Source organism: Chionomys nivalis, chromosome 17 (genome assembly GCF_950005125.1).
Source record: "Chionomys nivalis chromosome 17, mChiNiv1.1, whole genome shotgun sequence".
Classification (NCBI taxonomy): domain Eukaryota; kingdom Metazoa; phylum Chordata; class Mammalia; order Rodentia; family Cricetidae; genus Chionomys; species Chionomys nivalis.
In genome coordinates this window covers 34,486,021-34,503,442 of record NC_080102.1, presented here as the reverse complement: position 1 = coordinate 34,503,442, position 17,422 = coordinate 34,486,021, and the positions used below count along the sequence as shown (strand labels likewise).

The window sequence follows — 17,422 nt, the reverse complement described above, 5'->3', positions numbered from 1 at the left end:
TAAACTATTTTAATAACAAGTTTAAAAATATAAACCTTACACATTTTTAGTTCTAAACACGTAGTCTTGTTTGCCATTGGTGAATTCGTTCTTTTGACTGTTATATATATTTATAAAAAGTTTCTTCCTAAATCCTATCTCTGGTCATTTGCTAGCTGTATATTGTCTCATAGTCTCTGAGGCATTTTTTTTTAATTGGTGTCTTGATGGTGTCTTTCAAAGAACAAATTTTTTAAAATATTGATGAATTTTGTTTATTGGTTTCTTCTTAATGGTTCTTGCTTCTGTCCTAAGGATTTTTTCATTGATTTTTCTTATACATCTGGAAATCTTACAGTTAGTTTTGTTATTTCTTTAAAGCTGCCTTTTGCATCTCCAGGTGAAAATGCCTGAGAGTTTGGTTGGGTTTATGGTGGTTGATTGGGGTGGATGATTATTTTTAAGAACAATGAATCTTCCACCACATCTTTGTTTTTCATTTATAATAGCCTTTGTTCATTGTTATGTTTCAGTGTTTGCAGAATAACTGTACTAATGCTAGCTAAACCTTCTTTTAAAATAACCTGAGGGGGCTGGAGAGATGGCTCAGCAGTTAAGAGCACTTTCTGCTCTTCTAAAGGTCTTGAGTTCAATTCCCAGCAACCGCATGGTGGCTCACAGCCATCTCTAATGAGATCTGGTGCCCTCTTCTGGCCTGCAGGCGTACATACAGGCAGAATACTACACTAACTAAGTAACTAAAAATAAATAGATAAATAAAATAGATAGAGAGATAGATAGACAGACAGATAAAAGTGACCTGAGCAGGCTGGGTATGGCCTTAATGGAGGAGTACTTTTCTAGCACACAAGAGACTTGGGACTTCGGTTTTTGAGACAGAGTTTCTTTGTGTAGCAGTCCAGGCTGTTCTGGAACTCACTTTGTAGACCAAACTGACCTTGAATTCACTGAGATCTGCCAGCCTCTGCCTCCCCAGTTCTGGGATAAAATGCATGCACTGCCCAGCAGCATGAGACCTTTGGATAGTTTTGAATTTGTCTTTTTTGAGACATGTTAACAGCTAACATGTTTGATGGTGAAAGCCTGAAGTAATGTTTAGAAAATGCTCTGAGTTTTGCTCACTGCAATTTTCACAGGCTAGAGAATTCCCTCTCAAATCAAGGGCAAAGTGGATAATCAGGACCAGGAAGAGGGGGAATTATTGCCTCTGCTCATAGCTAACAGGGAACCGGTGTTACAAACCCAACTTTTCTGTGATATCCAGTCTTTTAACATCTTAAACATTAGGGAAGATACAACTTAGCTAAGTGCTTGCCTTTATTGTGATACCTGGCCATCTTAGAATCTATTTCCTGCAGCCTAAAATATTGCAGCCTTGTATGATCAGTAAAATAGTGGCATTTGCTTTTCTTGGGTGAGTTGGAAGATTAGGAGGTCTTGTTGAGAGGTGGGACAATAATGGGCTTTTTTGAATCTGTAACATAAGATTTCTTTTTATATTTGACCTTCAAGACTGAACAGACAGGAGACAGAGGCCATGACACCAAAATGGCTTCAGTTTCTTCATCTTTTTAAACTTTTTTATTTTTTAATTAGCATACCAAGCATGAGTTTCGTTACAGCATTTTCAGGCATCACTTGATTTTGTTATCGCTCCTCCTACCTCACATCCCCTTGTTCTTCTCCCACCCGCCCACCACCAACAACCCCCACTTTCATGTCACACAGTTAAAATTCTGTAACCCAAATCTCTGTCTCAGAGCATCTGGGAATGGAGGTTGAGGGGTACTGTGACTTCAGCTTTCAAAGCTCATCATAACTATGAAAAACATGCCATATTCAGTCTGATCTTAATATCTTTTGACATTTGTTTTTTTGGAGTAGGTTCTGGGTTCACAACTTTCAGGAGTCAGTTTTCTCTTCACTGTGGGTTACAGGGATCAAACTCAGGTGTCAAGCATGTGCTTTTACCCACCGAGCCATCTTCGCTGCTCCCTTATATTTTTAACTGAAGGAAAGTTCTATTGTTAACCTAGTAGTAATTTAAGTAGCTCTCTACTTTGATGTCTAAAACTCTAAGCTGATTATTTAATACTATTTTATCTTCTGAACTCTAAAATTCTAGAAGCCATGTCTTGTTTCAGGACTTTAATTTGTGGTGTCAGTCTTTTAGATATCATGTATTATCATTTTAATTGCTTCTTTTTGGCTTCTTACACAGGCTTGCCTCATAAGGAATTAGAGTTACCTTATTTTGGTTAGGCTGGTGAAATGGCTCAGTGGTTAAGAACACTTGTTGCTCTGGCAGAGGGAGCCAAGTTCAGTTCACAGCACTCAAATGGTGGCATGGCCTTTTGTAACTCCAGTTCTAGGGGATCTTATTCCTCCTTCTGACGTTTGTGAGCCCCAGGCGTGCATGTGGTACATGTATATGTTTTCAGGCAAAACACTCAAATAAAATAAAGGTAATCTTTTTTTTTTTTTTAAGAGTGAGGGTTATCTAATGACCCAAACATTTTTTTCCCTGAGTGGGAGACAGTGAGAAAGCATGCCAGAGCTCTGTATAGTTACCTTGTAAGTCATTCTATAGTGAAGATTTATGCACTCACTCTTCTCTCTCCTGTGGTTTGCTCTAGGGTAACCAGGAGCCAACAACAACTCCTGACGCAATGGTTCAGCCTTTTACCACCATCCCGTTCCCACCACCTCCACAGAACGGAATTCCCACAGAATACGGAGTGCCACACACTCAGGACTATGCCGGCCAGACCAGTGAACATAATCTGACACTCTACGGGAGTACACAGGCCCACGGAGAGCAAAGTAGCAATTCACCCAGCAACCAAAATGGATCTCTCACGGTATGTGGGGTAGAAGATTCAAAGTTGAAGGATGTATGAAATCTTCACCTTCCCCCGAAGACTGAAAGCCATTTGAGTTAGTCTATGCATATATTGGTTGTCCTTCTGGAACCCTCCTTCCTGCACCATCTGTCGTACCATTCCCCACACACTGCTTTCACCCACACGGTCTCAAAGCTGCAGGCTCATTGCCCCTCCCTGTTCCCTAGTACTGAACCATTTGGTTTGTGCCTCCCTCTTGGTTTTCCTATTCAGCAATGGATGTTCTGATGGTTTTCTTCCTCTTGTTCTCAACAGTTTTGGTATTCTGGGTTTGGGTATTGAAACCCCTATTTCTTTTTTTTATGGTGCTTTTTCTATATTCTTATACTCAAGTCTTACTCTTCAGTCTTATTTGTACTTAGACACTTAAAACTTAGACTTAAGTCACTCACTTTCGTAAGCAAACACCAGGCTTCTCTGGTTCCTTAGCCTTCATTTCTACCCTTGATCATTATGGAGTTCAGCAGCCACAGTTCCACAGTAATGTTCAACTCAGTCCTTTTCTCATGTCCTCTCCTAGATCTTAGCTCTTCTGCCAGCTGCTTAGGATTGACTCGGGTAAGCTGAGCTTAAGTTGCAACCTGGCCTCAAAAGAATGAGTTTAGGCAAGTTATTTAATATGTTCCTTTTCCTTGAAAGAAAAGAAAATGAAGGTCATAGTGCCCACCTCAAGAGTTTCTGATGGGCCTGGTGATGGCACAGTCTTAAATCTTAGCACCCTAAAGTCTGAGGCAGGTGGATTGCCATAATTAAAGGTCTACTGGAGTTACAAAGAGAATCTAAGCCAGCCTTGATATACTTGCAAGACCCTGTCTCAAAAATACAAAGGGGCTGGGGATAACTCAGTTGTGGGGCTCATGTGTTAACGCCACTCGAGTTACCTCTGACTTTTCTTCCCCTGCATAGCAGCCATGATGGTTTTGTTTTCTAGTCTATGCTGTCCTGTGCTCCTGCCTAACTCCTAATAATTTTCTAGCACAGTTAGAAAACCATCCAGACTGTCCTTGGTTTTCTATTCCCAGCTCAACCACCTCTTTGACCTCACCCCTAACTGCTTAATAAAGGAAAAGAAAATGCCCTAAGCTTACCACAGATACCTATCTCACACATGCCTACAATCACATCATATTGTCTGTAGGATTTTATTCTAAATGTCGAAATGTTCTGTTGTGTAGATAGATCTGTTTCTCATGATTAGATTCCGTTTTTCCTCAGTATCATTAGAACAGGGATGCATCATTTAGACTTTAAACATCTTGGTAATATTCACTTCACGAAGCTAAAAGCTTCAGTTAAATAAAGGTGGATAGAACCTGCAAAGACATTCATTTTATTTTTCTAGATATCAGATACTCCACCATGAAAAAAAAATTGTTTCCATGAAAACATGTTGTCTTTCTAATGATAGTTACTTGTGTGTATTTAATATCCAGTTGGTTCGAAGGCAGTATCTAGGTCTGAGAGGTAACGAGAGGCTCCTTGTAGTATTTATTCAGGACAAGGAATGTACAGTCTCCTGTGTCAGACATGGTCCAGTTATCTTTCAAATGATAATGAACTCACAGACTTTCTAAGACAACTATTTCAACCAAATAAAATAAATTATAAAAATAAATTTATTTTTTATAAATAAATATATAATTATAAAGGAATGAAAAGGGAAAAATAATATGTATCCAAGGCTTTTCATGTTATTTTAACATTAAATTTATAACTGCTGTTTCTCCTTTTTTACTTTCTTGGTGGGTTTTGTTTTTTGTTGTTGTTTGTTTGTTTGTCATTGTTGGTTTTTGAGACAGGGTTTCTGTAGCTTTGGGGCCTGGTAGCCTGTGTTAGAATTTGCTCTGTAAATCAGGCTGACCTCGAACTCAGAGATCCACCTGCCTCTGCCTCTCAAGTGCTGGGATTAAAAGCATGCATCACCATGCCTGGCTCATTCTTAGTTTTGATAATTTATGCCTTCTTTGGTCAGTCTACAAATTAAGATTTGTATTTATTTGTGTGTGAGGATGTGGGTGTATGTATGTTTATGTAGGTGCACGTGCATACCGTACATGTGTGTACCACATGTGTAGAGTCCAGAGGCCACACTCAGGTGTGGTTCCTTGGAAGCCACCCATCTTGTTTTTTCCTTGGTTATGGAACTCACTAAGCAGGCGAGGTTGGTCAGCCAGCAGGTCTCAGGCATCTGTCTGCCTCTGCTTCCGCAGAGCTGGGATCACAGGTGTCTGCCCTTACACTTGGCTTTTTCACTTCGGTTCGGGGAATTGAATTCAGATCTTCACAGTGATCAGGCAAGCACTGCACCCAACTGAGTTTCTCCCCACTGTCCCCTTCTGATCTCACTGTCTTCTTCCTGATTGGTATGTGACTCTTCCTCCTCTACATTTTATTTTCTGTGTTGGGTGTCTGCCTGCCTGTCTGTGCACCATGTGTATACAGTGCCCTCAGAGGGCAGCAGATACCCTGGGACTGGAGTTACATGTGGTTGTGAGCTGCTAGTTGGGTGCTATCTCACCCAGGTCCTCTGGAAAAGTAGCATAGACCCTTTTTAGCTTTTCAGGTTAGAAGCTAAGGTGATTGATTTTTTTTTTTCTTCAGGATTTCTTCCTTCTGTGTTTAAGCTGTAAGTTTCCTGTAAAAATTCTTTTAAGTGCTACCCACAAAAAGTGATAGATTGTGCTATTATTTTCATTTTAAGATATTCTTAAAACTTCCTTAGTTCTGGTCTGAGCAGTGATGGTGTACATTGTTAATCCCAGCACTCAGGAGGCAAAAGCAAGCAGATTTGTGTGTGATCGAGGCCAACCTGGTCTACAGAGAACAACAGTGGTTTGAAACCCTTTGAAGTTTAATGAAACTTATTTTGTGGTTTACTAGATAGTAGAGAGATGCCCTCTCTGTCTCTATTCACGTTTCTTGCCTTAAAATATACTTGTCTCATTTTACTGTAACCACATGAGCCCTTTTGTGTTTTCTGTTAATATGATAGGTCTTTTTTATTTATTTTAGTGTCTTTAACATATATCTCATTTTAAGGAGCTTCAAGGCCTACAGTGTTGGCACACTCCTTTAATCCCAGCCCTCCAGAGGCAGAGGCAGGTGGATCTCTGGGTTTGAGGCCAGCTTGGTCTACATAGTGAGTTCCAGAACAGCCAGGGCTACACAGAGAAAAAAACTTGTCTCAAACAACAACAAAAAATTAAATCTTGCTTCTTTATCTACTCTAGAAATGTCCATCTTTTTTTCTGATCCATCAGCATTCTCATGTAGTTGTTAGTCTGGGTAGGTGTGCCGCCATTTCCCATGTCTCATGTCTTTCTCTTTTCCTCTGCTCCTGTTACTGTGTAAAACACCGTGGCCAAAGAAAACTTAGTGAAGAAAGGGTTTGTTTTATCTTAAACTTCCACATTACAGTCCAACTTCGAAGGGGAATAAAGACAGAAACTCAAGTTAGGAAACTGGAGGCAGGAACTGAAGCCAAACTCACTCAGCCTGCTTTCTTATGGAACCCAGGACCACCAGCCCAGGCTGGCACCACCTACAGTGAGCTGAGCCCTCCTCATCAATAACCAATCAAGAAAATGCCCCTGGGAGGCACTTTCTCAGCTGAGGTTCTCTCTTCCCTGATGACTTTAGATTGTGTCAAGTTGATTTGAAACTAATCTCAAGACTAACCAGCACAGCTCCATTTGTTTGTCTATTATTATCTGTGTAAGTAAGGGGAACACTTGTTATTTAATAATTTCTGCTTTCAGCTGATTCCATCTTTGTTGAACCATCTCAGATCTGCCATTGATCTCAATCTAGTAAATTTATTTGTTATTTCACTTTTTAATTCTGGACTTGCCATTATTCTATGTATCTCTGTATACAGATTTCTTACTTGCTGTGATACTTTTTCTTAATTCCTGAGCTGTATTTGTATTTGCTACATTGGCAGTCATGTTCAATTTAGCATCTGGGCCTGGGTCCATTTCTGGTTACTGCTCTTTTCCTTTTTTCTTTTTTTCTTTTCTTTTTTATTGGTTTTTTTTTTCATGCTGCAGATTTTTCTCCTACCACTCTTCTTTGTATGTTATTGTTTTATTGTTTTTGTTTTTACTGCGCATGTATTTAATCTGGATCACACTTTGCTCTTTCCTTCTTTCCATAGTGACTCTGTTTTGTTTGTTTTCTGAGGGAAGGCATATGCACATGTGTTCTAAGCGGTCTGCCCACGCTGGAACCCCATTGCCAGGACACTGATGTTTCTACCTGATAATGTTTCTTCTCTCTCTCCCTGGCGTTTGCTCGCTCTTGCGCGCTCGTGCTTGCGCGCGCGCTCTCTCTCTCTCTCTTTCTTTCCCTCTCTCTCTCCCTCTCCCTCACCCTTTTCCCTCTCCTCACCTTCCCAGCTAGAAGGCAGATGCTCCTGAAACACCTGCAGCTTTAGAGAATCCAGTTCATTCTGTTAGCTGCCTAACCGTTAGGAGATGGCATTCAGAATTCAGCCAGTTCATTCTCAAGTCTGCCTTGGGTTTTCTTTCTGTTGTTTCTATTTTCTCTTCCTTTCCTCCTTTTTACCTGTCTAGTTTTGCACCCTCCATGGAAAAGGAGAGTTTATCTAGCCTTTCTGTAGTTCTCTTTTTCCTAGGATCTCCCTTTTAGCCCTCTGGCGAGTTCACTCCTCATCCCAGTCAGACCACAGCCATAAGCTCAGACTGTCCTGTTAGAGTCTTACCAGTTTGATACTTGTTGCTGCATGAGGTTTCTTCTTCCTCACTTTCCTCCCACACTTGTAGGAGATGGGAATATATCGCTTAGAGACTGGGTTGAGTAGTAAAACTCAGACCTAACATTTCCTCTACTAAAATTTTACCATCTGCTTGTGTGTCTCATAAAATAGTCTAGCAGTTTGCATGGCCAATTAAATTCAAGAGGCAGACGACAGGAAGCAAATTAATTAATCATAACCTGAGTTTGCACAGCACCTTTCAGTTTAAAATACTTTTTCAGACTGTTTTATTGTGACATGTAAAACAACCCAAGTAGGGAATTCTAGGTCCATACCCTTCACTGTGCCACTCAGATTCCCCTGCTCAAGCCCAGTGGAAATAGATTGTATGCATATTTATTAGTCTTATCGTGCTGTGAGCATCTTGTCACTCAGTCCTTGTAGATGTTGTCATTACCAGAAAGTCTTCCTGACTTTCTGAAGCTTCTAAAGCCAAAGTTCAGTTGTGTTCATCTCTGCATCCCATAACTTCTCCCAATGCCCAGAACTTGATGCTTTTTGGAGAAAAGATGAAACAAGGTATAGATATGCTCAAGAGGGAGAGGCTGGGTATTTCTGTAATTGTTGTAATTGGTCTGGTATTGTATTATCAGCAGTAGGAATTCAAGCCTGCATAGATGGTGATACAAAGGATTAAGAAAGTCGCATCTCAGTCCAAGGCTAAAGAGAAGGAACCGAAATGTCTAGGTCAAAACATGAATTCCCATTTGGACAAAGGTCAGGGGTGTTTGTTGAAGGCTTGTGGGAGAAAAATCATTTGAACATGAATCGGTAAGAACTTTTGAACACTGGGATGAGAATCAAGGACTTTGTTGGAAGTTTTGAGCAAAGAAATAAAGTGAGTAAAATATACTTCTAGAACATGGTCTGTTGCAGCATAGGCAGCAGGGATGCCAGAAGCTTAAGTGCCCAGCTCTCTAGTGAGTCACTAGTGTGGTTCTTACTAGGGGCCATAATGGCTATGTAGAGGAAGTGAATGCAAGAGAAATAATGAAGGTGGAGAGTACAGAATTGGACATATGATTTAAGCAAAATAAGTAGACAAGTAGGCAGCCATATAATGGTTGAATAAAGCATCCTTCTCTGTGCGATGAAGCTAATAGTCACCTTTGTTGGAATTCAGTGAAAATAAACGAGAAATGCACATGCCTTTGACACAGTTGCTGTGAACACCTCATGTCATTCTGGTGATGCCACAGGTCAACCCAGGACTTTGCATATGAGAACTAGGCAAATGCTTGCCTCTGAGTTACATTCCCTAGCCCTGGGATTTTTGAGGCAGGGTTCGCTTTGTATCCCACACAGGCCTTAAACTCAATACTCTTCTGCCTCATCCTCCGAGTCCTGGGATTGCGGTATACTACAGCACGTGGCCAGTGTTTTGTTGCTTATTGCTGTAAGCTCAGCTGTTCTGAGTGCAGCTCTTGCTTGTGTTGGATTGGATACTCCTGTCTTGTTGGGAGAGAAAGGACTTCTCATTCAAAGATGAGAACTGAACATTGAATTCTGGAGTCTTTGTTTTTAAAAGGAATTTTAGAAATTAATGTTAACATACGTCTGAGAGCTTGTTTTGATGGTCTTTTGGTCCCTCACGGTGTGTTGGTGAACGCAGTAGCAGTTAAGGATTGCATCCTGGCCTGTAAAGAGGAACCCAGTCCTACATGTACAGATAATTTTTCTAAATGACAGCAAGCTTATATACCAAAACTTTTGAAGCAGTCGAGCGTAAAAAGTGTATCTACTGAATTACATTTTTCTTGAGAGCCCAAGCCTGTTTTTTGTTTTTGTTTGGTTTGGTTTTTCAAGACATGATTTCTCTGTGTATCAGACCTGGCTGTTCTGGAACTAGCTCTTGTAGACCAGGCTGGCCTCAAACTCACAGAGATCCACCTGCCTCTGCCTCCCAAGTGCTGGGATTAGAGGCGTGTGCCACCACTGTCCGGCTATGCCTGCCCCTTTTTAAAAACGAAACAAAACACTTAATGGGAGAGAGCTTAATGGTATAATTCAGCTTCAGTGACTGATTGGCGGTAGTAAGGTTTTAGAAATACATCACTGGAGTTGGAAAGTTGACTCCGAAGCTAATAGTACTTGTTGCTCTTGCAGGGGACCCAGGTTCAATTCCCAGTACCTATGCGGTGGTTTATAACCACTCATAACTTCAGTTCCAGGGAATTCACCTTTGTCTTTTTTTTTTTTTTTTTTTTTTTTTTTTTTTTTTTTTTTTGGTTTTTCGAGACAGGGTTTCTCTGTGGTTTTGGAGCCTGTCCTGGAACTAGCTCTTGTAGACCAGGCTGGTCTCGAACTCACAGAGATCCGCCTGCCTCTGCCTCCCAAGTGCTGGGATGAAAGGCGTGCGCCACCACTGCCCGGCTCACCTTTGTCTTTTGACTTCTGTGGATCCCAGGCTTGTGTATGACAGATATACACATTGCAGACAAAAATAAAAATCTAAAAGAAAAGAATTTAAAGATGCTTTTAGGAGACAGATACTATTTTTCTATATCTGATAGAAAATAAATGAATAAATAAAAACTGCAGTGAGTTGGAGGAGAATGCAGGATGGAACATTTGTTTGTGGCAGTGGCTTTCCTCATGTGGTCACAGATCATTGGCAGTTCCCAAGGGTTTTGGTTTTGTTTGTTTGTTTGTTTGTTTGTTTTTGGAAGGACACTGGGTTAAGAAGTTTCCATGATGATACAACACCTGCCATTTTCACTACATTTGTTGGCTTTTGCATCAATCCAAAAGCAATAGTAGGCAAAATTACAATACCTTAGCAGGAATCAAAACAGTGATAGTAAACCATGCTGGTGGCAGTCATTGTACCCTTCATGTCACCAATGAAAGCTACTAAGACTGTCATTCCCACCGCTGAATAGCTAGCTGCTCCTTTTCATATTTCCGTGGTAGAAAGAAAGGTGTTCATAGCATGTGTTATCTATGCCAAAATTCTTTCCTTGCCACAAGCACAAGCATTGTCACTGGGCTTCAGGCTGATACTCTGATCTGAAAATGTGACAGACATTCTCTTGAGAAGGAGTAGACCCATCTTTTTGAGGGGAAAACTGACCAAAGGTGCTATTAACAAATCCAGACTTTACTACAAATATCTGAAAATTTTGTATCCCCTGTGATCTTTATGGCTCCTAAGTTATGCTCAGAAACAGTAGGACAACGTCCTGGTCAATGATGGGCCAAATGTAGGACAGTGGTTCTTTAAGATTATCTTGGAGAATCGAGTGTGTCAGAGCCAGGCAGACCTCTGTGAAGCAAGCCTGGTCTATATAGCAAGTTCCAGACCAGCCAGGGCTATATAGTAAGACCCTATCTCAAAAGAATGTTATAATGGAGCCAGAAAACTCCTGTCACTCAGTGACCACACCCTCTTCCCAGGTGATCTAGGTTGTGTCAAGTTGACAACGCTAACCATCACAGATAAAAAGAAAACATTTTCTGTAGCTGTACAGTGTTTATGTTTTTAAAACTAAGTGTTATCACAAGAGTTTTAAAAAATAGTTGGCCCTGGTGACACACATTTTTATTCCAGTTCTTGGGAGATGGAGAAAGCAGGGCCAGGAGCTCCAGGCAACTTCTGCAGTCAGCAGTTCTCAGCCTTTGGTTCACTACCCCTTTAGAGGTCCAACAACCCTTTCACAGGGTCACCTAAGACCATCTGTATGACAGATGTTTACGTTATGATTCACAACAGTAGCAAAATTACAGTTATGAAGTAACATGAAAATAATTTTGGGGGGTCACCATAGCATGAGGAACAGTATTAAAGGGTCACAGTGTTAGGAAGGTTAAGAACCACTCTGCTACATGGTACTCTGTCTCTTTAATTAAAAATATATGAAACAAATAGTATAAATTTTTATTGAAAATTTTTATAATAAAGTTTTGTAATAATCGTAAAATAGCAGGGGATCTCTATGAGTTCCAGGCCATGCAAGGCTACATAGCAAGAACTTTGTCTCAGTCATCATCGTCTATGATTCATTTATTACTTAAAACATTATAGCCGGGCGGTGGTGGCGCACACCTTTAATCCCAGCACTCGGGAGGCAGAGGCAGGCGGATCTCTGTGAGTTTGAGACCAGCCTAGTCTACAAGAGCTAGTTCCAGGACAGGCTCCAAAACCACAGAGAAACCCTGTCTCGAAAAAACAAAAACAAAAAACCTTATAATGTGTTTTGTGGTAGGGCAGCAACAGCATGGGTGCTCACATTCATCATGAACTTACACAGACATTTTCCAGTCCTTCAGATACTTCTCACATGTGCCCTGTGCAGATGTACACTTTTTCATCTTTGGGATCTTATTTGTTTTTGGAGACAGTTTGCTATGTGATCATCTGTAAGTCCCACTCCAGACAATCTCATGCATCTGGCCTCAGCAGACTTCTTCAGTTATCTGCTCATACCTACATGTAGTCATAAAAAACTATACATAACTAATATAATTTTTAAATCTTTAAAAAAAAAACCAAGAACGTATGCTGTGGAGCTAGGTTACCTGGGTTAAAATCCTGTCCTGGCCTTTTTATTCCTCAGACTTCTTATCTAGAAATGAGGATTAAAATAGCATCTACTATGCTCGTTAAGAAAAAAAATTACCTACTGTGTAGGGTTATGAAAAATTTACATTAAAATCCTTAGCTAGTATATGACAGCTAGTAAACCTAGGGCAGGTCTAACATACAATATGAATTAAATAAATAGTTACAGTTATCATGTCAGGAATTCCTGTTTTCTAGTAAAATCATGCAAGTGGAGAAGGGGAAGGGAGAAAAACAGGCAGGAAAAAAGAGAGGAAAGACAATCTGAAGCCCTGTTCATGGGAGGCAAACCCTTGTTCCCTCAAGGCAAGTCTAAGATCCCTCAGCTAAGGGCAACCCCCATCCCCCACGTGCTCATACACACACTCACACATACAGCGTTCATACCGTAAGTAAATTAATTTTTGGAATAATTGTTTTATAAAGAACACCTGTAAACATAAGCAAATGCCAAACATCCCAGTTAAAAATGGATAAAAGATTTGCATAGATATTTAAGATTACCAGTGTCAAAAAAAACATGCGTTTGGCTTCAATGTAAAGCCATTGTCTCCCACCAAAAGGACTCCAACAACTGTATTGCAAGTACAGAGAGCACAAGCCCAGCAGGTACAGCCACTTTGGATGGGGTGCTGTTGCTAAGGCACACATGTCCTTGACCCAACAGGTCCACTCCTGGGTATGTATTCAGCTAGTACCCAAAGACGTGAATGAGATGCTCACAAAGAAATTATTGTTAACAGGCACTAAGATGATTTCTGTTTATTTATGCAGTGCGATACTTTAAGGAAGGGAGGGTGAGTGTACAAATTAGCACAGCAATGACTTTGGCAAGGACTAAGGACTAGAGTGGGCCCTGCTTCTTGCTCCAGTTTCTTGGCTATATGGTTGTACTTTCTGATGAAGATTCATACAGGCCTGTACTTATGGTTCTGCAAGAGCAGCAACTGCTCTTAACCACTGAGCCATCTCTCCTGATTTGTATATTTTTACTGATTATATTTTACTGTTAAATCTCCATTTTAAATTACTTATTGTTATTTTGATTTTTTTGAGACAAGGTTTTTCTGTGTTGCTCTGACTGTCCTGGAACTTACCCTGTAGACCAGGCTGGCCTCAAACTTAGAGAGCCACTTGCCTTTGTCTCCTAAGTGCTGGGATTAAAGGTGTGAGCCACTACCATCACCTCTGCCTGGCAAATCTCCTCTTTAAATTGCCCTAGACTTAAGATTTTGGAGGTTGGAGAGATGGCTCAGTGGCTAAAAGCAATTCCCAGCAACCACATGGCAAGTCACCATACCTATCTGTAACTCCAGTTCCAGGGAATCTGATGCCCTCACACAGACGTACATGTAGGCAAAACACCCAATGTTTTGAATAAAAATAAATTTACTTTAAAAAAAAGAAATTTTAGAAGACTTAAAAATTTTAAAAATGGCTATCAGCTTGCTACTTGCCAGGTCTTCCTAGAATTAACAAGTACTCACTAGAGACTGGAGAACCAGCCACTCTTTGCTTATGACCTTCCTAAATTTAGTTGTCAGGACAGTAAACTCTCAGGAACAACAGCTCTGAAGAATCACTCCTCCCTGTTTATTCTGCCAGTGCACGTGCACCACGACAGGCAACATGGTGGCACATGTAAGTCGTATGTAAAACTTGTGTGGCAGGTTGGCATTCTAAAGACTAAATCCGGTGCTTTTAAAGATTGAAAGGGGTTTACGTGATACAGTTGTGAGATAAGAGAGACTTGAATAAGTCTCTTGGAAGGTACTTGAATAAGATTTCGTTACAGTTGATGATTCTTGCTTTGACTATGTAGAGGTGCTCGTGATACTATTTCATCTTTGAATTTGTTTAGTCTGCATTGTGCTCCCATTGGGAGTTGAAAACCCTGCACTTTTGCAGAGCATTGCTCTATAACCTTTCTCTTTTTTGCTATTTTTACATCCTACAAGCCATTACACATTTAATGCACCAGGAAGGCCTATATGGGATGAAGTACAAAGCTGCCATCCTGGGACTAGAGAGATGGCTCAGTGGTTAAGAGCACTGGCTCTTCTCCCAGAGGACCCAGGTTCAATTCTACCTCCAGGGGATCTGACACCCTTACACAGACATACATGCAGGCAGAACACCAATGTGCATAAAACAAAAAATAAATTTAAAAAAAAAGCTGCCATTCTTAGAATAACTTAAAAAGCAAATGTTTATTTCATTCAAAGTATATTCTTGATTATCCTTTATATTTTAAGTTGCTGAGTTTATGTCAGGATTCATATTAAGCCAAAAGAAGTACCTCTGATTCACAGTGTCCTTTAGCCTGAACATTGGGTCAAGGAAAGTTTTCCCGGTGTCACTCAGAAGAATCTGCTAGACTCAGTTCTGTTTCAGTTAAGATAATAAAGCTGGGTGGTGGTAGTGCACACCTTTAATCCTAGCACTTGAGAGGCAGAGGCTGGTGAATCTCTAGAGTTCCAGGACAGCCTGGGCTACATGAGAGACTCTGTCTTGTTTGTGTTATTTTGTTTAAAAGGCTAGAAAGAACAGCCCATTTCACTCCTTTTTAAATGTATGTTGTTTTAACCAGCTCAGATTATTAGGTTTGACATGCACTGCATAGGGAATGGTAAAAATGTAAGGCTAAATTGCCAAATGAGGACCACAAGGAATATATCAATCCTATAAATGCCTTAAAATATTGTTTATCAACATAGGAACTTTGAAGAGTTGGTGTGGGAAAATTTAGATCAGATGTGTATGTTATGTTTGGTTAAAACTGTCTACTACCTGGGGCTGGAGAGATGATTCTGTGGTTAAGGACACTGACTGCTCTTGCAGAGGACCCTATTTCCATTCTCAGCACCCACATGATAGCTAACAGCAGTCTAACTCCACCTCCAGGCGATCTGGTACCCTTGTCTGGCTTCCACAGCGCACCATACCCCACCCCATGCATACACTCATACAGACACAATAAAATTTCAAAGGAAAGGATGCTCGTACTCTGTCACCATGGACACAAACAGACTAGTGTGTTATCTAATAGCCCGGGCCCCATAAAGCCTTGGAAACATAACCTGCATTTAGGACACAGGTAAGTATCCCCTAATACCAGAGTCACCTGGAGTTGAATCAGGGAGAAGTGAGAATAAAGATGAATTCAAGATAAGAAGCTGCCTCAATTTTTAGGTAAATTGACTGTCATCACTAGGTTTTTCCACCTTCATAAGTAATAGCATTGTAAACTCTGAAACCAAAAAGAGAATAGAATGTTAAAGTACTGCCTTACTGGTTTCCTTGAGAGTCTGAGGCAATGGAGCTAAAGAGGCTATGACCTCTACAAACAAGCACAAGGGATGCTTTGTTTTCAAAACAGGTCTCAAAAAATAGAAGGCTCTACTCGGTGCTTGAGAAGAGAAGGGCTATTTTTACATCTCCACGTGGACTTCAGCAAACCACAGAGGGTTCTGTGCCAGTGCTCCCATTTTGCTAATGGACTAAAAATAATCAAAAGACCCAAATTTTGTTTGTAGACTAGAAGCATTTTGAGCATCAATGACACCTTGGGCTTTTTCTTCTTTAAAAGGACAGAGCCGGGCGGTGGTGGCGCACGCCTTTAATCCCAGCACTCGGGAGGCAGAGGCAGGCGGATCTCTGAGTTGAAGGCCAGCCTGGTCTACAAGAGCTAGTTCCGGGACAGGCACCAAAGCTACAGAGAAACCCTGCCTCGAAAAACCAAAAAAAAAAAAAAAAAAAAAAAAAAAAAAGGACAGTAACAAATCTTTGCTTACACATCCACTGTTTGAGAGGTATTGTAGTAGAGGAGAACTTCATTTCACATCATTCTTGGGAAATAATTACTGTGTTTCAAGGTGTTCATTGTGTTTACTTATTTCTTTAGCAGACAGAAGGTGGAGCACAGACAGATGGACAACAGTCACAGACACAAAGTAGTGAAAATTCAGAGAGTAAATCCACCCCCAAGCGACTACATGTCTCTAATATTCCCTTCCGCTTCCGGGACCCTGACCTCCGGCAGATGTTTGGGGTAAGTCTCTAATACCTTTTTATGGATTTAACTGAAACAATTTAATCCACCAGAGATACTATTAGTCATTAGGACTTTAGGGTGAAACTATAAGGAAGTTAAGAAAGATCCTTAAGTAAATCACTTTTGTCTGAAAACCTTTTCCTACCCTAGACATTAGTGTTACAGGTTGTCACACAGACAGAAACTACATGCAGCTAGCTAGGACTGAGGTCGTTCCTGAAGATGAGATAGTCAGTGCCCAAACCACTGAGGTGACCACCCTTCTCACACCAACCTTAGTGAACATGTCAGGAATATTCTTGGTTTCACTAAAAGAACAGACATCCACGATCCTTTATAGCATGATTCCTAACCTGTGGGTGCATTAGAATCCCCCGGGGAGCCTAAAAAGTACTGTCCACCCAGGTATGATTTAGTTTCCCTAGGGTGCAGTTTGGACATCTGCACTATAAAAGGTTCCCAAGAGATTCTGTGTAACAGCATGCTCATTTTCCTGACATGTCACTGCCTCCTGCCCATCACAATCCTCTTCGTTTCCCTTATTCGGGATGCATTAGTTCTGGTCTCAGTGCTGCACCGTCTCAGGACACATGCAGTGTAGATAATACAGGTTTACAGGTGGCGCATCTAAATGGAACAAATAAGGAATGGCATTTTAAAGAGCCTAGGATATAACTCTAGTTATTTAGGACCTTGGGAAATTCATATAATCTCTTTTTTGACCTTGAAGTTTATATTTAAAAATGAAGTAATAATTTCTAACTTGAGTGTTAGAAGTAAATGAACTAATACCAGTATCTCCAGGACTTTGTTTTCAACCCTCATATTCAGTAGTGTCAGGTCCAACATCTAAAAACATGGAACACTGATTTCCTACCTCTGATGAGTTCCTTCAACTGTTCGCTTCCTCCCCAAATTACCATCACAAAAGCAAATGTATGTTAGCACAAAATTCTATTGCTGAAAATTAATGACTAAGTCTTTTTTATTTTGGCTGCTATTAACTTGACTTGGACAGAAAACAGTCAATAGTTCCCTAAATGTTTCATAGGATAGCTTTGTCAGAACAGATGCCCTCCTATGGTTTGGCTGTGCCATTTCATGGGAGCCAAGTTCTGTCACAGCTA

At 40.6% G+C, this 17,422-nt stretch overlaps 1 protein-coding gene across 28 annotated transcripts in view; it reads left to right on the top strand.

Annotated features, from left to right (window-relative positions):
* Positions 1-17,422, top strand: part of Rbfox2 (RNA binding fox-1 homolog 2) — a 253,680-nt gene that overhangs the window by 198,123 nt on the left and 38,135 nt on the right. For 20 of the 28 annotated variants that reach the window (XM_057791473.1, XM_057791478.1, XM_057791476.1 and 17 more), the window contains 2 exons: positions 2,637-2,861; positions 16,146-16,292. In XM_057791473.1, coding sequence (XP_057647456.1) covers positions 2,637-2,861; positions 16,146-16,292 — 372 coding nt within the window. The remainder of the gene's footprint in view (positions 1-2,636; positions 2,862-16,145; positions 16,293-17,422) is intronic. The other 8 variants (XM_057791474.1, XM_057791480.1, XM_057791481.1 and 5 more) reach the window with 1 other exon arrangement.